The sequence below is a fragment of the Lolium rigidum genome, chromosome 6, assembly GCF_022539505.1.
Source record: "Lolium rigidum isolate FL_2022 chromosome 6, APGP_CSIRO_Lrig_0.1, whole genome shotgun sequence".
NCBI classification, from domain to species: domain Eukaryota; kingdom Viridiplantae; phylum Streptophyta; class Magnoliopsida; order Poales; family Poaceae; genus Lolium; species Lolium rigidum.
Window position 1 is genome coordinate 154,967,869 of NC_061513.1, and position 22,144 is coordinate 154,990,012.

The following is a 22,144-nucleotide window of genomic DNA, read 5'->3' on the forward strand; positions in this document are numbered from 1 at the left end:
TGCGGCGCTCGATTTGGCTGTGCGAGAAGCTCGCCGGGCCATGGCCTTTGACCACCGCATGGTCCGTTCAACGTCAGGACATGTCCGTCGTCGGCCACGCCATACTCGAGCAACCGACGGTTGTCGAGTTCCTCAAGAATCCGGACAAGCACACCACGTTCAATCCAAGAACCCCAAGGATTCCTACTCGTCGGCTCGCTCAGGTCCAAGAAGAGGCTGCTCGCCCGCATCTATGCACCGCAGTGCTTCCGGGGTGTGCTTCTATCGCCTCGCGTCAACAGCCGGATGAGTAGCAACTAAGTGGCAGGACATATCAGCACCCAGGTGGTGGCGGAGCGAATCAACAGATTAATTTTGACTTCTCAGAGGATGCGCAGTGGCGGGATGCAGGGGGAAGCAGCAGTGCGGGACAGTGAGCTCGTTCCTTGCCCGCCAGGGGAGGGGGTGAACAAGGGAGCGAGGAGGCCGGCGCTGTTTAGAAATAGAAACTCTTCAGTTGTTTCATGACAGCAAAAACATCAGCGCAACAACTAATCTGATTCTACAGTCAGAACGCGCACTTTCTCCTCTGCAAAAAGTTCTTTATGCTGCAATTCAATTCACCTACCGCTGCACATGTCTATGGGCTGCATGTTTCTAATCTAACTGTGAGAAACACTTCTAAGGATGAGGCAGAGTTAGCGCAGCTGAGCTTAGTTTGGATGAACATTATTTCTAAAAGTTAGGATTTAGGGCTAGGATTAGGGTTAGGGTTATGCTTTTGGTAGCGACATACATCAAGTTTACATGTCACATAGATTTCTCGCAAATAGTAGTAAGACCATACTATGTGGGTGTGATTCAAGAAAAAGAACGGTTCAATCCAATTCAGCTGCTATGTATGGAGTCTTTGTGGCGGTAACTATGGGGTCCACTTTTCAGCATAAAACTCATTCTTTTCTTGTGCTCTGGTTGCTCCCCTTCTTTCCTGTGAGATTAGATAGTATATTCTGATGGGTTGCTTCATTTTTCTGACACCTATTATATTGGAATTGGTGGTAGGTCATACAACATGTTTGATGAAGGAGATTCAGAGTATCTAGGCCGTTCGATCTAATCTGAGGGGCTCTACGTCGTCCCACACTTTTCCACTCCCCATATATGATTTATGGAATCAATCAAAACGATTCTCAATCAATAAAAATTAAGTATATGATGTTTAACTTCCGGGTATGCATCTGTCCTTGCCTTGATATGGAATCAATCAATCTATCATCCTAGCTACGGCGCCGCCACCGCTCCTAGCGCCGTCCTACCACCCCGGGCGAGCGGCCGAGGTAGGGAGCAAGCGATCCAAGACCTACCGACGGAGCTCTAGGCACGGCTCATGGGGACGATCAAGGCAATGGGCGCGGCCAGGAGGAGCTCGTCGCAACACGGAATCCATTCATCAGATGGATGCATGCTCCCACTCGATCTCTTCTGAGAAGACCAATGCCACCGTGCACCGGCTGCCGCTTCAGGAGGCCGGATCCCGCCCTTACATGCCACCAGTGAGCACCACCTCACGCAATCCGTCGGTCAAGTGCTACATAATTTCTTGGATCCGAAATCATGTAGATGCGTGTGTGTGCATAACTTGTTCGACGAAATTGCCTGGTAGGGTATTTTTTTCTCATGTGCGTGCAGGGACACAAGTTCATCCGGGACCAGTCAGCGATGGGCATGGACCATGCACACTACCTGCTCACGGAGACCAAGAAGGGCAAGGGCAAGGAGTATGCGATGACCATGGAGGCTTACCCGTCTAGGGAGGCCTACTGGAGGCTTCTCGCAGAGAAGCTTCTCAACACGCCGCCGGAGCCTCAGAACGTCTCGATTGCGCCGTTCTGAACACAGTTCTTCTCAACAGGCCAAGCCGGTGAAGCAGAGGCGCTATATTCCCCAGGTATGGACATAATTGTGATTCTACTAATGCACTGATGTCATGTATATAGTAGCAATTGTTCCTGGTGAAATGGGCAGCCTACCGGCCCCAAGCTAGAAGAAGCAAAAAAGGTATCATTTTACCTCTACGATGAAAACAAAGTTGATGAGACCAATGACATTGTTAGAACATAATGTTACAAATATATGTGCTCGATTTGAACACAATTTAGGAAAAAGAATCTTCTTAGAAAAATCCTGCATCGAGATTAGGAGAGATATTTTAGGGAGCTTGCCTCGAAAGCATCAAGATGGGAGAGCTAAGGGTAGAGAGTGACAGTGTTTTTTACCATGTGCCGGTTTTATGTTACCATATCTTATGAATTTTACACTAACAAACCGTAGCAACGCACGGGCATTCAACTAGTCTAGTACATGAATAAGAACGGAAGGGCGAGGAGGCGACAAATAAATGAATAATTAGACAGTCAGGCAGGCCCATTGCCAAGAGTAACATGGGCACATGGCTGGTCCTGCTCCTTTACAGAACGGACGAACCGCTACTCCTTTGGCCGATTCCCTGCCGCCGTATAACTCCGGGACGGACGCGCTGCTCCCGCCCACATCAACGCCCCCGCGGCAAGCCGGTAAACCGAATGAAGGCGCCAGTGTCGGACTGCACCGGGAGCTCCTTCTCCCCAAGCGCGGCCGCCGGTGACCTGTACGCCAGCTACCTCGCGCCCCCAACATCCGGGTTGGGCGTGTCGAGCGCGCCGGGTGGCGGCAGTGGCTGGAGTCCGGCGCGGTCGCGACGCTGCTACAGCCCGCGGTGGCCGGGGATATTGCGGCGGCGAGGACGGCCTGCAGCTGCTGCGTGAGTTTTGGATCGAGATCTGGGGTCCTCAGACGCTGAGTGCTCGACTGCTCGGGATCGTGGGGGAGTGGCATACCTGGCCATGGGCAGCCCGGCCCGAGGCCCGGCCCGAAGCCCGGCCCGAAAAACTCGAGCCTGGGCCGAGATATGTTGGCCCGACTGCCGGGCCGGGCCGGGCCTGGGTAGCCCGAAAACGCCATTTAACACTACGGCCCGGCCCGCGGCCCGACGGCCCGACGGGCTTGGTGGGTATTTGGCCGGGCCGGGCCGGGCTTGGGCCGCATTTTCTCACGTCGGGCTTACCTCGGGCCGGCCCGAGGCCCGGCCCGGCCCGACACATGCCCAGCTATAGGGAGTGGAGAGCGGAGGGACCGGTGCTTCCCGTGGTGGTTGCAGGGGGGGGGGCGGTGCTGCGGATTCGGGAGAACCAGAGGGATTTCGAGCTATGAAGGGCTTGTTTGGTTACAGAAATCCCGGCGGGTTCCCGGCCTTTTCCCGGGGAAATTTTTCCCCTAGTCCGGAGGTGGGGAAAATAATCCCGGGGGTTTGCTCCTGTTTCTGCTTAATCCCGGCCGGGAATATTTACCCCGGGAAATTTGGCCCGGACAGCCAAACAAGCCCTAAAGGTATAATTGCTGCCCCCCAGGCCTTGGTACTAGAGTTTTAGTGGGGATTAGCGGGGATAATCCGCTCCAAATTTTAAATCCTCACTTATCCCCAATGCATGTTTGGTGCTAGAGTATGAGAGAGTTTAATCCCCACTTATTCCCACTTTTCCCCACTTTTTCCCAAATTTTTAGTGTAATTTTTTCAATCCCCAATACTCTACCCCTAACTAGTGGATTGGGGATAGGGTTTTGTGGGGATTGGGTGACAACAGTGATTCATCCAATAATCTAGAGTATTATCCCCACTAATCCCCACTAAAATACTAGTACCAAACAAGGCCCCATGGGGCATGGAGAGGCTATCCACGCAAGACACCTCGCGCGCGGTGGTTGGGCGGTGGCCTCTCGTACGCCTCACGGGCTGGGCCACGTGCTGCAATGTAATTGGCTCAACCAAGGTGAAAAAACGTAATTGACGCAGCTAAGAGAGAGGACCCAAAATATCTCTGCCTCCACGTTCTCTCTCTTCCTCCCAAACCTTATCCTCTCCCGTCCCGATCTTCCTGGCGGTGGCGGAGGCGACGGATACCGGAAGAAGCAGCGACGAGTGGGCAGCCAGCGATGGGGAACGAAGAGCCCTCCCCGGCATATCCCCCTCTCTCACTCCATGTCTTCTCACAGGTGGAGCGCGTCGCGAGCACGGGGAGCAGCTCCGGCGGTGGAGCGCGTTTCGACCGCGACACAAGCGCCGCCGTGGCGGACGAGCCGTGCCGCCGTGGAGTATGGACCCCGCCATGGAGGACAGGCCGCTACCGTGGTGGACAGACAGAGGACCGGCAAAGGCACGGGCGCGACGGCGAGGTCGCCAGGGCCGCGCGACCTGGAGGCATTCCCAGGTTCCTCTCTCTGCGAAATCCGTTGATCCTCATGAGCAAATTTGGTGAAATTATTGTGTGATTGGTTAGGAAAGGGACACTGCAAGGAAGGTGTTGATTTTGAACAGATTGTGTCCTCAGGTAGCCTCTTCATTTCCTGAAATTTAGCTACAAGAGCCCCTTGCATGTACAATATACTCTGTTGATTATATGGCTTGTCTATGCAAACTATTATTGCTATATAGATAAATCATTCCTGATAAAATATATTTGTGTTAGGTTTGAGACATGCATCAGATGACAAATCTTAAGATTTAAAAGTCAATGTTCCTTACATAGGTGCATTTTTTCGGTATAGGTCGAGTAAATATATCATATGTTGTTCTAGCTTGACTGTTTCACACCATGTGGGTTATAGGAGGAGGAGCCGTTGCGGCATCGCTGGACACGACCATGAAAGATGTGATCTCCTACTTTACGGCCGCTGTACCGTGGTGAGCTGAGGTGAGCTGACCACATAAGTATCCTTTTTTGTGTATTGACAATGTCCATTGTTGTCTTTTAGCTACAATATTGATAATGAGAAGTAGCTGTGATGAATTTTTATTGTTTGTTTGTTGTTTTTTTATAAATCTGCACTCTAAATAATAAAAATTTGGAATAGGTAGATTCCGCGCATTGTGTATGAGTGATTGCAACATTCTCTTATGAAAATCTGCATCCTGGTACCATTCAGCATTGGACCTTTTAGTTCCTTTCTATACTATTTGCTCTCTAGCTGTCCCATTTACTGCAGTTCTATAATTCTAAACTTAAAACAGGACAGTGGAAACAACAAGAGGTGGCATTTGCACAGGAAAGCATCGGTTTCATTAAATCGACAAGTTATTTTTTGGTATATATTTGACTTTCTTCTCTTATATCTTTGGGTTTACAAGTTTTGTGTTTTGGATATAGGTACAAGATCATGTAATAGACTGAATGAATATTGTGCCTACTGGTTTGGTTATTTTTTTCTCATTCCTTATCTTCTATCAATACCGAGCTTTACCATACTTTTGGGTTTTGGTGCACATGTGAATAAGCCCATCAACCTTTGTTTGTTTTAACACTGCCATATCTTAGCTTTTACGATATTTGGCATGTTATAAATATTGAGGGCATTATTTGATACCATATAGCGGGATATATAGCTATCTCTTGTATGTCAAAGGCCCCTATTGTAATTTCTAAGTCTTCCTATCAATTTAACTTTTTGTGTGGTTTATGTTTCTTGCCCACCCATACACTACAGTGCAGGTTCATACTTTTGGATTTTTTATTTGTTTGTTTCTTCTATTTGGTGAATTGGTTGAGCTGATTTGGGTTTTTTTCTTCTTTCTCTGTGCAGTGATAAGAGGCTCTGAAGAATTTGAATGGAGCACAACCCCACTGTCTGTGTCCTGGCGTCGTCGCGGCATCGCTGTTGTCTGCATTTCTGGTGATTTATTTTTTATTGGACACGGCTAGCTAGCATCCGGTGCTGGTTTGTCTAACCCAGCATCCGAGTGCTAGCTAATCCAACCTAGCACTCAACGCACGCCGCCGGCTAGACTCCCGCATGCCCGGATTTCCCGATTGGATTCCCGCGCGTCCTGGACCATCCCTCGCGTGCTAGTACATCGCTAGCCAGGCTCAACTCCAGGACCACGTGAGGCTTCCTCCCAGCACTCTCTCTTATTCCCCTCATGCAGATCTCCATTAAACCTGCAATTCATCAGATTTTTCATGATTTAAGGCTTAGCTCGAAAAGGACAACAAAACGAAGAAGGTAATCATGTCAAAGAAACCTAAATTTCCCTATCCCCCCTATATCTCTTCTTCTTTTACTCCTACATTAGGATCTGCATGTCTCTAGGGTTCTGGAATAGACCTATTCCTTAATGCAACAATCAAAATTAAGCAAGCATGAGCTTTTGTGCATATTAGATCCATCAATAGCATGTCCTGGGTATAACTGATGTGGTAGACCCAGGAACTTAGCAGCTATTGTGTACACAACTTAGCAGAAATTAGAGAGCAACTTATCAGAAATTAGGGAGCAACTTAACAACAACCTGAAAATAGACAACTCAGCAGCTTCATAGCCGCAAAACTAGTTGTGCTTAGGAGGGGGGGGGACTAAGTAGCAATTAAGGTGCAACTTAAGATCTTCTTTGTCAGCAACTTGGCAACTACTTTGTACACAACTTAACGGATAAAACAGCGAGCGACTTAGCAGATACTTTGTATACAACTTAGCAGTAAACAGCGAGCAAGTTGGCAGCAACTAAAAGACATACAATTTGACATAAAAGAAAGAAAGTATGGAACCTAGACAACTTGGTTTTTAGCAAAGAAACATGTATGAACAACTCCCAAAACTCAACATGTAGATCATGGCAAACTTAGTTAGACGAGGTCAGCAACTAAATTATTTGCATGATTGTTGTACACAGAAAAGCAAAAAACGCCTAGCACATGCATGTATAGCAAAATTGTGATTAAAAAATAACTTTGCTAAGGAGTAACAAGCAAGTCAATAAAAGTGGCCAAGCAACTTATATTGGCATAAACTTATTAACTTGAATGATTTGCGTCGAGAATAAAAAAAAATAACCCTACTCCATGGTATGCAAAAAACAACTTAATAAATGGACAACAAACAACTTAAGGGAATGTGATAAACAACTTACTATATTTGCGTAAGTTCATAAACCAAGTTGCAAGATGAAGCAACTTAGTTGGACTGGTACGTACAACTTGGTGGGCTGCAAACTGCAACTCACGAGAAAGTGTAGAACAACTTAATCTAAAGTGGATAATCAATTTAATGAAACATGATAAGCAACTTAGGTAGCATCATGAATCTACGAAGGCCAAATGCATAATTCAAAAGAGAGAGAAAAGCCAAATGGATACCACAAGTAGATAGAAATGCAATTAGGTGTGTGTTGCGGAACAACAAGTGTAATGTATGCAACAACTTAGAACAATAGAAGAACATCCCGATGAATAGACATTATCTTAAGCAACTACTAAAAAAGTGGACAACTTGCAATCAGGATGCAACTTAACAGGCAATCGATGGACAACTTAACCACAAGCAGTACACAACTATGTATTACACGCAAAACAACAACACTGTGATATCTCACCAATCTACCACTTAAAAAATAGCATATAGTATGCAAATTAGCATAAAAACGCCCAAAAAAAAGCACACCTAATCAATCCTAGGATATACATAATAAACAACTAAGGTAATTTTGCTATATCAACTTGATACTAATATTCTACTAATTCTGGGAATTCGGCTACGGGGGTAGAATCCATGGTTAGACAAACTTGTACAAAAAGGGTGAAAACAACTAGGTTATTTGAACATGGGATAAGCAACCAAAATCGTTTGCCTGGTCGGCGTGATCGTTGCATCGTCATCTCCCCCTGCGGTGGCCTCTGCCCCGATGTTTCCCCGCTTTGGTGGGATGTGCCTTGACGCAGTCGGCAGCAGCTCGAGCAGGTGACCACCAGTAGAAGAACAAGAAGACCGACATTGCAGAATGGGTCAGTTCAACGGTCGAAAATTTTATAGGATTGTGAACATATAGTAGGATGGTCACCCTTTACATATCTGTGGTATTTTATGAAGATTCAGCTCACTTCACATATAGAGACCCCTTGAGAAAACAATTCATCTATACATATAGTGAAAGGACTCACTTCGCCAATGAAATAGAAACATGTGACAGCTAAACAATATAAGATGTCCATTCTACAGTCAGACCAATGATATGCATTATCATGAATGTAAAGTGATACTTACAGGTGGACGTGTTTGCGGCAATGCAGAATTGAAGCACTTGTGTGTCCAGTGATTTAGGATAGCGACGACCCAAAATAAGTTGGAGCACAAACAGAGCAATTAACAGTAAAAACACACAAGCAATATTCAGAAGAAGCAGACTGAAGCATGGTGGTAAAGCCAACTTAATACATTTCCGTAGTCAACTTAAGCATGTTGACATACAACTTAATTAACCCAAAGTAGCAAACTTGTGCATATTACTCCAAAATAAAAAAGAAAACGGCCTAGACTATAAAACACAACATTAGCATGTTGTAGAACCAACTTAATTTATTTTGGTAGCCAACTTAAGCATTTTGACAATACAACTTAACTAACCCAAATTATCCAACATGTGTATGTTGCTCCAATTTTTTATGTCACATACATAAGTGAAGATCGGAGTGTTGCGACTTGGCGAATCAAATATCACGTCCAACACAATCTTGAACACATAGCTTTTTCATTCAGGGTTGTAACTTAATAGTGGTGCATACTATAGGTCATAATACAAATTTAGCGCGAGAACCTCATGGATAATAATGATAGAACACCAGGTTTAAATAATGAGTTGTCTCCAAAAAAAAAAATTGATCAGAAATGGAGATCAGTACGAAATGTTGCAGCTGAAGGATAGTATGACTCGTTACCCGATTGATGAATGAATTTCAAAATGCCAGACATCACGGGCATTTTGCATCATTCACTGCAAACTGTCAACATAAACTAGATGCGAAGTGCAATCGCTGGGACAGATTCATCTAGGTAGCTACTAGCTAGCAAATAAATTTCACCAGAAACTAGATGTACTATAGTAGTTGTATTTTGGTTTCAATTAAGATGTACTAGCAACGTACATAGCACGTACATTAGCAACCCCTTTTGCAGCTCGATCCATTCAGGCAGAACACGGCAGGGGCGTGCTCCTGGTTAAGGCCGATTACCACACAGAAAAATTGTGTTTCCATGCCCTATGAGTTTGCGATGCACGCAATCTCCTCACAGAAAATGCAGCAGGAATATCACATGACAAAATCGGCACACCCATATGAAATATAAACTACCTAATTTCTGGTGACTTTGTAGATGATCCTACCATATGAAATTCAAACCATGATTTGGGATTTTTGTAGGAGATTACCTCATATTCTTGATCTAGTCACCCGAGAAAAAATTGGATCCAACTTGCAGTCTCGTCAAACTCGCTCCTCTGCCACCATCGAGCTCCACGCCCTCGCAGGCGATAGCTCTCCGCCGCTGAGCTTCACATCCTCGCGTACAGCCTCTCTCGGCCGCCGAACAAAAAAGGAATAAACAGGACCTAGAACATGCTAACACGGAAAACCAAGTTACCTTAGCAGCAAAAAAAAAAAAGAGGATAAAATCCCGCTGAATCGCCATGAACCACAGAGACATATCCAAAACACTATGAATCTTCTCTCTCCCCTAACTTGACTACATATACATGGCTGCAAAAGTCCTACCCATACAGATCAGCACTAATTCTTAAGAAACATTCAAATGCATGTTTTTGCTCAATAACATAGCAGATGGGCTGACATAACGTTCACCTATACAAATCGGCACTAATTCTTCAGAAAAACAAATCTAATTCATGCCGTGCTCCAAAACTGAGCAAATCCTAACATAAATTTCATCTACAATCCCCCAAAAAATCGCAGAAAACACGGGAACACTGACTTGATTTGCTATTTCATACCTGTATTAGCAGCTCTGACTCCCACCACCCCTACGCTGTCAATCTCTGAAGGCCTTGCGCACAGGAGGTCCACTGCGGCGAAATTATAATCACCCAGCGCAGAGAAGCCCTCCGCCGATGAGCTTGCCCGCCCTCTCGTGTGGGATGTTCTCCGCCGATGAAATCCCAGCCCACCTCGTGCGGGACGCTCTCCGCCGTCGACCCAGCCGCACACCCGCGCGGCTCCATCGCCAACACCAAAGTCAACGCCCTCCCGCCCGCTCCCTCTCCGCCGACGACAAAGCCGAACTCTAGCCCGACGCGGAAGTCGACAGCCTCCAGCCCGCCGTCGCCCACACCAACTATCTCTACCACCACCCGAGCAACATCATACTGGCCGCCGATAGATTCGCTGGGGCAATCGCCGGGATAATCAATGGTGAAATTGCCGGAACCCAGGTGGGAATGGTCCGGGGGGCAGGTGGGATATGGTCGGGTCCCAGGTGTCGATCTGTCCGGATGGGTGACGTCTAAGTGTCACGGGTTGCCGCGATCTGGTCCATTTCTTTCGCATCCGACGACCCAAAATCGAGTGCTCGGTTGGACACATAGCATCCAAGCACTTTTTAGCACTTGGGTTTTTATTTGACATGTTCTTTGGTGTCCAATATTGTTTTCACAATTTGAATGGAGCCACCAGCCCACCACACCAGAGGGTATATTCTTTTCACAATTTTATTTAGCTTTACCACAAGTAAAAACTGGATATACAAAAGCATTGTAATGTAAAATTTTAGTCTAGAGAAGCGAGTTTTTCTTACATGTACTTGTCGACTCCTATTTTTATGTCCAGTTAATTAATCATCAACATTATACACTAATTATATTTTTCATGGGATCCTTCCAGTTGACCAATGTATGCATGCTTAAAATGTTGTTAGCTTTGGGTACATGGAAATGGAAGCTTGAGATATGAGCTTAATATAACCATTCGCCTCAAGAATTTTCTCCCTAAAGCTAGCAATTTCAACGTGGTTGTCGGTAACCACTTCGTTTGATTATGAATATGGTTCACTATGTTCAGAAATAACTCCTGGATTGTAGGTGTGAATATTACATATCAGTTTATATATCTGTTTTCCTTAATTTTCATTTAATGACGTATACTTGGATGGAGTTTGCGGTCAAAAGAAACATTGAGCGATTGCCGTTGCAAGCTGCTACTCTGATTTGTTTACCATTCTTGTGAGGATTCACCATATTAATAGGGAAAGGGTTGCTTTAATTGTTTTCTTTTACGGTAATGCTATCTTAGTTCATCTAAAAAAAGCTTTCTTAGTTTCTGAATTTTCATAATTTGTTGTGAATAATAAACAGAGTGCTTTATCAGAGTGTGCTAACATCCCGTTCATGATCTCTCCCAAGTCCCAATTGTTTTTAATTCGGTCATTGCCCCGCTAACATTGTTATTTTTTGTGGTGTATTTTGCTTCAGTTATTTTTATTTATCCTACTACCATATTATGTGGTCGGTTTTGCTTCGGTCATTGCCCCACTAACATGTAAAACTGACTTTAGCTTATAGAGAATATCAGATTTCAATGATTCAAAGAACATGTGTTGAGTGGTTACCTTCATTTTACTCTGGAACAATATTCAGTGAAAAAAAGCTCATGTGTTTTTTCTATTTAAATGAGTGCTATTGTGTAAATGCTTATGCTAAATAAGATCACCAGTTTGGATGATATTTTTTTACCAATTTGGATGATATCTTCTAGATGCTCTTACTACGATGAAGCGAGTGCTACCCTAAATGTCTAGGTACTCTTATTGCTTCTGAAGCATTAGTGGATATAATTGGTGCAAGTTTTTATAAAGATTCTTCTGCTTTAGGTTATATTTTAACTACTTTGAGCAGATAGGTTTTAAGATGTGTAAATGCCATGCATTGGTTTAAGGATCAGGTCCAACTTTCAAGTGGTTATGTGCCATCCTTGTGTCTTTTAAAAATTCCACTTTGCATCACGTTTGGTTAAGCTCAAGCCTATTTCACCTGGAAGGTGCACTCTACTACTACTACAGTTAGTTAGGATCTTTCTATCGATGTTTGTGCTATGGGGTTGACAAACAAACTTTTCTTTTACGGCAAAACTGTATGCAGTGAGTTAAGATAAAAACACAACCGCATGCTACCCTGCAGAAGTTAGTTAACCAAAATCTCATGAATGAAAAATCTGTCTTTGTTTTTGTCTGGAGAGCCATATTAATTTTCAGAGGACTGGGTACCGATTCCCAACGTATTTCATAAACGATGGAGGGTTTTAGATTTACTCGTCAGTGGAATTTTCAGAAGTATTTTACTGTGTAAGGCCTAGCATGTTATTAATTTTCAGAAGTATTTTTTGGTCGAACAGAGAGAATGACTGGTTTTTCCTATCCACATTTTTGCCTCGCGCAATATATTTTCATGCTCCTTGTTTGTTTGCTTAGTTGCCTGACAGTGAAATTTGTGAAGATTGTTCTCAGGGACTTTTTAACATTATTGCCTCTTTCCTAAGTTGATCAAGTGGATCAATGACAAATGTTCATGCCAAATAGGGACCCGAGTTCCCCACCAATCTATAAGGCTGTGGGTCAAGGGTCATCATGGATTTGTGTCTGTTTTTTTTTTTTAAATAAGGAATAGGCTACAATTGCAAGTCTGCTGTCATCTTTGAAAAGAATTCTTTCTTGAAAATAAAGCATTCTTTTGTGTATGCCAGACCACTAAAAGAGAATATGTTAAGGAAAAAAAAGCTAGAATCAATCACTATGATCTCATAGGAGGTAGTTTGAAAATTTGAGGCAAGCAATGGCCCGGTTTGCAATCCCTGTGATGCCGAACACTTTATTGTGTTTTAGGTATTCATTGTTACTGAATTGGAAACACTTCCTTATTTAATTTGAGTATTTGATTATGCTTCTAACGTATGGGCAAGAGGTGGGTGTTGCCTGGTGGAACCTTGCTCTGGTCGCCTTGTGTTTTGGCATCAAAGCACCATTATTATGCCTAGGCTTACATGGTCGGATCCAAGGCCCCAACCTGTTGCTAAGCTCTTCTTTCCAATAACAGGTTATGAGTGGTATGTGCTTCCTTATTTTTTAGTTCAGTTGTATGTTTCTTTTTAAACTGCATTTTCTTAGACTTTCCCTTCCCATTCTGACAGGTTTGCTTTGGCATCTTTGCCGTGCCAGACTCTTAATAGGAACTGCCACCACTGCACTTTGCTGAAAAACAATCCCAATGGAGGAGATTCAAGCGACCAAGGTGAAAGCTACGGAGGAAGAAGGGCACGAAGATCATATTTCTGGAGAAAGGCAGTGAGCAGCTAGATATAACCACGCCGGACACTGGTATTCAACATCGGAGAGAAGCCACACCCATTGTTCACCCAAGATCACTGTACTTGATATCTTCAACGATGAATATATGATCATTTACTGATTTGTCGAACTACTATTACACTCATGGGATCATTGCAGATGATATTTATTCCATTAGAGCAGAGCACATTGCACGGCCAAGTGGCTACTGTTAGTTCATTTCTCTTTGTTCATTATTCAGCTATGTAATTAGTGTAATGTGATGCTGATCAAAGTGATAGGTTACTTTCCAAATTATTAATTCAGCTTTGTGCAAATGTCCTAAGAATACATTCATCTTTAATTGTCTTAGCATAAATACGATCACCACTATACTAAAAATCTTTGTCAACTGTTCGTTGGACCTAGAGAGAAGGTGCACTTATCTGACATGAGTGTAGCATGTACATATCCAATCATCTATCATATTTGATCACATGAGATGTTAAACCTATGTGGAGAAAGTAGCCAAATATTTAAAATGCTGAAAGGAAAGAACCGATTGAAGTTTTACACAAAGTCTTCATCGACATGAGTTCCACGGGATCGTGCGCCAAAGGCGCACCCCTAATCTAGTTTTATGAAGGAACACCATGGTCGCGTGGTCGAGCACGGTTGGTGTCGGAGCAGTGTTCGTATTGGACAAGCCTGAGGAGTCCGGTGGCTAAGAGCATCCCCACTCGTCTCCCCGACGAGGCCCCCCGGACCGCGTTTTGTCATTCGGACGGCGAAATTCGGCCCAATCGCGCCCCCGGTTTCTCGTTTTCGTCCGGATTTGGACCTTAATCCATCCGGCGAACCCACGCCATCCCCGCCCCCCCGGGAAGTCCGGACGAAATGAAAGCGCGGGAAACACCGAGGAAACTTCCCGCGCGTCAACTTGTCGGCGAGAGACACCGATCATCGTCCTCATCGCATCGTCTTCCGCGCGCTTTAAAAGCCTGCCGCCGGTCAGTATTCGCCGGCCGCGTAGCTTCCACGCGGCGAGTTAATGCCGTCGCCTCGGTTTCATGCGCGCGTACCTCTATTTATCGCCGAACTACCGCGTATGCCCCGCATTCACCTCGCTCGCCTTTGCCCCAAACGTCATGTTTACTTTGGCATAGCTCAAATGCCCCGTTTTACTTTAGCCTTTTGCTGAAATGCCCTGCTTTGGATTTAACAGGTTTCTCACTCTAATGTTAGACCTGCTATGACTGATTTGCCCCTGCCTCTCATCTCTCATGCCTCTCCCAACCTACTTTGAATCTGACAGCTATTTTAGCAATTTTGACAGCATCTCCCTACAAACTAAATTAATCAATGACACACATTACAAATATGAAATAGATGCAAATACAGTTCACGTGAACACTCAACCATAGCCAAAGGAGCAGAAATTGATGTTTTTAGTTGCATCACAAAAGGAGTACAAATCTGATGTCTTTGGTTGCATCACAAAAGGACCAACATTCATAGCATACGTATTTTAGTGAGTCCACATCTCACAAATAACCAACAGCAACACCCAGAACTTGTCAAAGCTAGTTTTTTTTCTTCTTCCTTGGTGTTATCTTCTTCGGAGCTATCTTCTCGACATCTCGTGGTGGCGACACCATATGCTCCAGTGCTGCATCCTCAGCCATAGCCAAAGATAGTTGCCTACAAAAAGGAATTTTGCAATGGTTAGAATCAGTTACAAAATCAGCGGTTTGATTGGAAGAGTAGAGTCAAGTTGTGCACCTTCTAGTGACCGGTCCAGGGCTAGCTTGGAGCGTAGCTACCATTGAATTCTTTATAGGTGTGCACTGACTTTCAGAAATCGGTAGATCCACACATGCTGCTCTAGCAGCTGCCTCATCTATTGTCAATGCACCTCCAGCTGAGCTCTTTTTACTCTTTCTTTTTCTGTGAACAAAACATTAGTAAATTTGTGAAGAAATTTTGTTATGGAAAGCGACAAAACACATTTGAGTACCTTTTCCTAGTGCCATTTGTTGGGCAAGTATTCTGCCTATGGCCCAACACACCACATTTTTTGCATCTATTTTGGCTTCCCAGTCTTTTCTTTTCCTTTTCATTCCCTTTTGCCTTGCTTTTGCTACCACCACCTTCCAAGAAGCTCTTAATCCTGTTCTTCCTGCGCCTTCCTGCAGACACCTTCGGACGTGGTGGATACATTACAAAGCCAAGGTCCACCTTAGGCATTGTGACTTATCTGTCAATGGCTCAACCTCTCCTTGGTAGGCAGCCCTAAACTTCTCCAATGAGAAATACTCATGAACATAGTTTTCAAGTGGGACATTCCTCTTTCCTATCAAGAAGACAAGAGCATGCCAACATGGTTTTCCGGTGTGCTGCCACCTAAGACAAGTGCATTCATGAGTATCTATGTTTACCACATGCCTTATGTTGTCATGTTGTATGTCTTTAACCTCAGCTTTTGTTGCACTAGATTTCTCAACCTTCAAGTGACCAAGACCTCTTGTCTGGTTGTGTATTTGTTGTATCACAGCTGGAAGGATTTTGCCATTAAGCAAGGACCCAATTGTTCTCCTAAGCTGAAATAACTTCATTACCCATTGCCTGTATGTGTCAGCTAGCTCATCAACGGGGAGATCCTTTATTTCTTTGATCCAACCATTGAAAGACTCGGCAAGGTTGTTATGTATGTAATCACATTTGATCTCAGTGTTGAAGCTAGATCTCATCCACAACAAATTATGATATTGAGTCAAATATGGACCAACATCAGGACAAGCAGCAAGGACATTTTGCATGTGGTAGACAAAACGTTCAGGTCTATAGGTTTTAGCGGCTGGCCACATGTTTTTGTGAGTGTCACCATGGAATTTCTTCACAAAATTCTGCATTAAATGCCTAAATCACTCTCTCTATTCAGCTTGAGGGAAAACTTTCTTTACAGCATTTTCTAAACCTTTGCACGCATCTGTACTTACAGCAAGAAGAGGAAGTGGACCAATGGCCTTGCGCACTTGTTCCATAAACCATGTCCAGTTATCCTCGGTCTCTCCATCTACGAAGCCAATTGCAATAGGGAACATCCAATTGTTCCCATCTAGTGTTGTACATGAAGCTAAGTGTCCATTCCATTTACCGTTAAGAGCAGTAGAATCTATGCTAAGATAAGGCCTACAACCAGCAATGAATCCGTCTATGCAAGGCCTAAGAGCCATAAAGAATCACGTGAAAGCAAATTTTACTCGCATCATCTACAATTGTGTCAACCTCCACTACACTTCCAGGATCTCTCTTTTCCATCTCTGGTTTGAAGTTGAACAAGAACTGAAAGCTATTACCCCAAGTGCCAAAAACCTCATCCAAAGCTTTCTCCTTGCCCTTCCATACAGTGTGATACTCCATTTTAACATTGTAAGTTTCCTGCAGCTTCTTCCTAAGGGCCTTAGCACCTATATTTGGCTCTTGTCGGAGTATCTTGACCGACCTTTGTTTCACCCATGCTTGAGATGCCATGGAAGATGTCACCTGGCTGCTTGAATAACACTTGTGGGGCCCCCTTATTTGGGTTATCTGTATACATAAAGATAGATATTAGTGAAACAACAAGGGGAAATTCAATTCGGCTCCCGGGTGCATATGCTCCCTCTATCAAAAAGTTATATTTCGAAATGTCAAAAAAATTTGACAAAAAATTCTACATGTACATCTCCATAATATACGTACGTTCGTCAAGTTTCACGAGGAACCAATATGTTTTGTGGTCTGTGTAAAAAAGAGAAAATTTATCTCCTGAAAAGACTTATTTTCAGCATTGAATTTTATCTTTTTTACACACGTCACACGACAAGTCGGATTTTTATGAAACAACTTTGTGAGCGTCTAGCACGTGAAGATGTACGTTCGAATTTTTCGTTTCAATTTTTTAAAATTTCAAAATATATGTAACATGCATTTCAAAATAAAGGGAGCATATGCTCCCATGTGCCAAAACACCATTCCAAGTCACAATTCAATCATTATGTTATTAAATTCATATATACATATAGATATTAGTGAAACAACAAGTCACAATACCCGTGTTGTTTTCTTATCGGCCATTACACGAGCTGTTATAGTCCATGGGCAACCATCGGCCAAACATTCGCCAGACCATCTAGTCCGGTCAGCCTTTTTAGTGCCAAGATCAAATTCCTCATTGATGGAAAATTGTCGTATTGCCATTCTACAATCGTGCATAGAAGGAAACATAGTCCCAATCTCTACCGCTGGGTGGTCTATGTCATAGGAAATATTTAACTCTTCTGGCATGTTGTCATCAACTGCTATCGCAGCTTCAGCTAACAGCTACTTATCGACAACAGATTCAACTATTGGCGCAGGAGGATGAAGAATAGAGCTTTCATTAATGCCTAAGGTCAAACACATTATTTCCTGAGATATAGGAGCATCCATGTTACCATCTTCTACTGTTTCAATCTCAATGGTGGACCAGTCTACAATGGGTAGATGATTTGCATTCACGTCACTGCAATGGCTAGCAACACTTGATGGTATGTTAGCTAAGTCCACTACTTCAGCGAGAAGAAGGGGTTGTTTTGATTCCCATCTGTCCATAAATGCAACAAGCAACTCGCTGTCATTTTGAATCATACTATCAACCCCTCCTACAGTCTTGTCTTCGCAGAAAAGATGCACATCCTGACATGAACCATAAGAAATAGACTCTCTCATTATGGATTTTAGCTTCTCCAATGTCATCCCTCTAATGTTAACCTGCTGCAAGACCACATCTTGCTTTCGAGAAGGGAGGAGAACACCATCACCAAGCTTGGCGACAAACTCGGCGACTCTAAAAGTTATTTTAAAATTATCCTCTGCATCGCTCCTACTCGGCGACTCGTCCGGATTTGGGCCTTAATCCATCCGGCGAGCCCACACCATCCCCGCCCCCCCGGGGAGCGCTCGGGGAGTCCGGACGAAACGAAAGCGCGGGAAACACCGAGGAAACTTTCCGCGCGTCTAGTGGCCCCAACTTGTCGGCAAGAGACACCGATCGTTGTCCTCATCGCATCGTCTTCCGCGCGCTGTAAAAGCCTGCCGCCGGTCAGTATTCGCCGGCCGCGTAGCTTCCACGCGGAGAGTTAATGCCGTCGCCTCGGTTTCACGCGCGCGTACTTCTATTTATCGCCCAACTACCGCGTCTGCCCCGCATTCACCTCGCTCGCCTTCCCCCAAATCTTCCCCGAACTCGAACGAACCAGCAATGGCGAACGACGGTGCGGCCAACAACGGCTTCGGCCGCCGCTCTCTCCACCAATGGGAGGGATGGCTCCTCCACGCGGCGGGCTACCCGGCGCCGCCGGACTTCCGCGCGCCGGGAGGATGGAGGCTTAGCGCGGGCGGCGTGCCGATCCCGCCGCCGCCAATGGGTCGGGCTGCCATGGATGCCGAGATCGAAGCAGTGCTCGCCACGTTCACGGACGAGCAGCGCGCCGAGCCGCGTTTCTTCCCCGACGCGTACGACTCGTGGAACGACTTCTTCCGGCGCAGGTACGAGCGGGAACTCGCCGCCTACGACGGCCCTCCTCCTCCTCCGGCCAGGAACAACGCCGCCGGCCGCCGCCGGTGGTGGAGCGCGCCAGGCCGCACCCTGTCGAATGTGCTCGCGCACATCGAGGGCGGGAATTCCCCCCTCCTGCAAATGCCGCCGCCAGAGGCGGCTACTGTGTCGCACCGGCGCGGTAGTGAAAGAACATTTCCCGCCCTTTTGGGTTTTGTGTGTTTGATGTCAACACTAGGTATATATTTATGTGTGTTGATGTAGACAGGTACAAGATTTCACTATATAAACATGACTGATGAATTGGACTGACAAAACTGAAGCTATGCTGGTTTTTCTCCTCGGGCGGAAGTTCCGGCCTCTGCCAGCGGAAGTTCCGCCCAGGAGCGGAAGTTCCGGCTACCGTCAGCGGAAGTTCCGCCCCAGTTTCTCCTCTCAGAAGACCCTCAGCGCCCCTCTCAGTTGAAGTTTTTGTTCGCTGGCCGGAAGTTCCAGCGAAGAAAGGCGGAAGTTCCGGTCAGCGGAACTTCCGCCCAACTTCCGGGCAAGTTCCGGAAACCCGGCAATTGTGGCTCAGTATGTCCAGTAAGGTTTTCTCGCAGTTCCGGAACTTGGCCGGAACTTCCGGTCACCGGATGTTCCGCCCTAGTTCCGCCTCAATCTCAGTCTTCCAGCTCGTCTGCCACGGAATCTTCCTGCCGGAAGTTCCGGTCCTCTTGGCCGGTACTTCCGGTGCCAGCCGGAACTTCCGGCCCTCCTGGCCGGAACTTCCGGTGTTACTGAAAATCGTCCTAACGGTCAGATCTGAGAGCTCCAATCGTATAAATAGCTCTCTTCTCCATTGGGACAAGTTGCTCAATAATTGCACAAAAATCTGCCAGGCTTCACCACCATTAGAGCCACCTCAAGAACTCAAGATTTGCAAGATCTCCTTCCTCCCCTAACCAAAGCTCTTGATCTTTGGGGATTCGAAGGAGAAGACACCGATCTACATCTTCACCGAAGCGATTTACATTTCCCCCTCATTTGTTTGAGGGCCCCCTTGCTAGTGTTCCTCTTTGGATCCCTAGTTGATTTGTGTTGATGTATTGTTGTTGATTGTTGTGTTGTTACAGATTTGGGAGCCTCCAATTCGGTTGTGGATGTGTGCCCCAAGAACTTTGTAAAGGCCCGATTTCCGCCTCGAGGAAATCCCTTAGTGGAAGTGGGCTAGGCCTTCGTGGTGTTGCTCATATGAGATCTGAGTGAAGCCTTCGTGGCTGTTGGTTTGGCTTTCGTAGCAACCACATTCCTCCAAACGCAGACGTACCCCAAGATAGTGTTGAGTGTTGGTGTGTGTGCAAGGTATCAAGCTTCTCCTAAGGAGAGCCACATGATAGCTCTCAAAAGAATCTTTCGATATTTGGTTGATACCCCAAGATATGGTATTTGGTACCCCAAAGGCTCAAGTTTTATTCTCAATGGATACACCGATGCGGATTGGGCGGGGGACAAGGATGATAGGAAATCAACTTCCGGGGCATGCCAATTTCTTGGTAGGTCCTTGGTGTGTTGGTCTTCTAAGAAGCAAAATTGTATATCTCTCTCCACCGCCGAAGCCGAATATGTTTCCTCCGCAAGTGGATGCACTCAATTGTTATGGATGAGGCAAACTTTAAAGGAATACGGTGTCATTTGTGACAAAGTGCCTCTATTATGTGACAATGAAAGTGCCATCAAGATTGCCTATAATCCGGTGCAACATTCAAGAACGAAGCACATTGAGATCCGGAATCATTTCATTAGGGATCATGTTGCCCGTGGTGATATTGAGCTTATCTATGTTCCTACCAAAGATCAACTTGCCGATATATTCACGAAGCCTCTTGATGAAGCAAGGTTTTGCTATTTGCGGAATGAGCTAAATATCATTGATTCAAGGAGTATAGCTTGACCATCTTGCAAACACACCTCTATCTCAAAACTTTATTTGGTTTAGGTGTGGGCATGGAAATAGGGGGAGTGCGGTTTAAACTATTGAGCTATCCCTCCCCCCATAATGCCAACATTAAGAAATCATTCTCGTTATATCATATCGTTGTGAATAGTTGAATTGTCTGAAATACCCCGAGTTTCGAGAACATATATTTGTGTTTTTTTTGCTGGGGAGAACATGTACTTGTGCTTATACACAAGAATATACACATCAATAATTCGTCAAATATAGTTTTATCCAAAATACACATCTCTTCTTTACGAAACTCAAAAATTCATTAGCAGGTACATGCGTACTATCACACCCAGGCGATATCTCAACAACAAACGCATTAACTCGACACAGTATCACAGGCGAGCACACAATAGAACAGGGGCGACACGTAGGTGAGCTCGAACGCAGTAGGTGGTGGTTGGCGGCGACAGAGCGCGAACGGGTGGATCTCGGGTGGCTAGAGACTGACAGGGGCATCGAGCTCGGACGACGGGAATCGCTCGGCGAGATACGGCCGGTCGGGAAGCTCACCTCTGACTGGGACAGTGTTATGTCCTTGCCAGGGATCTCTCCACTGGATTGGGGACGAGAGGATATCGTGGAGAAGAAGCTAAGGAAGGAAGGATGGAGACGACACTATTTCATTCATTCATTATCCTGAGGATTACATTTGAGATCTGGAGCTTATAACACGCTCTGTACCTCCGCGACCCGCGGCTACAACACACTCCACGCACGTAACACTCGGCCCATGGCCCAACTACTTGATCTCCTTGTCCGGCCCAGTTACTTTGATACAAATGATGCCGATGCTCCCGCACTTCCCTTCTTTAGCTTCCGCTTACGTGGCACGGCCGCACCTAGCTTCATGGTAGAGGTCGTGACAGTAGTCGCCCCTTCAGAACCAGCTTGTCCCCAAGCTGGTGCATTTGGAAACCGTTGCTTCAGAGAATCATAATCTTCCCAGGTCGCTAAATCCTCCGATAAAGTCGACCAGCGAATGCGAACTTGTAGAAGTGCAGCGTTACCTTTTTTCACCAGCCGCCTGTCAATGATTTCCTCAGGCAACATTTCCTCCGTGTCCAACGGAAGTGGTTCAGGCAGGGAACTATAGATTGGCATATGATTTGGGACGTGCTCCTTCAGCTGAGAGACATGGAAAACTGGGTGTACTCGACGGTTCTGTCGGCAAGCGAAGTTTGTAAGCTGCATGCCCAATGCGCCTGGAGAATGACAAATGGACCGAAGAATTTCATTGCCAACTTTGGATATGGACGGTTCACCACTGTAGTCTGAGCATAGGGCTGAAGTTTGAGGAAGACGGAGTCGCCAACTGAGAATTCCCGGGCAGTTCTGTTTTTATCTGCATCATGTTTCATTTTCGTTTGTGACCTTGTCAGATGTTGTTTCAAAAAGGCAGATTGTTC

General features: G+C 45.4%; 1 protein-coding gene and 1 long non-coding RNA gene across 3 annotated transcripts; both read right to left on the reverse strand.

The window, feature by feature from the left end:
* Window positions 1-5,672: 5,672 nt before the first annotated feature.
* Window positions 5,673-10,069, reverse strand: LOC124660756. Of its 2 annotated transcripts, none has more exons than XR_006989970.1 (3): window positions 9,848-10,069; window positions 6,977-9,448; window positions 5,673-6,008 (listed from the first exon to the last, which is right to left on the reverse strand). It is a non-coding gene; the product is annotated as an uncharacterized LOC124660756 (long non-coding RNA). The 2 variants fall into 2 exon arrangements; XR_006989971.1 differs by having other exon boundaries at window positions 6,977-9,458.
* Window positions 10,070-14,596: 4,527 nt separating this feature from the next.
* Window positions 14,597-16,395, reverse strand: LOC124667797. The gene is made up of 5 exons (XM_047205039.1): window positions 16,167-16,395; window positions 15,730-16,073; window positions 15,185-15,400; window positions 14,950-15,114; window positions 14,597-14,868 (listed from the first exon to the last, which is right to left on the reverse strand). The coding sequence occupies exons 1-5, from the start codon at window positions 16,269-16,271 to the stop codon at window positions 14,751-14,753; spliced, it is 948 nt and encodes a 315-aa protein (XP_047060995.1). The 5' UTR covers window positions 16,272-16,395; the 3' UTR covers window positions 14,597-14,750.
* Between the last annotated feature and the right edge of the window lie 5,749 nt (window positions 16,396-22,144).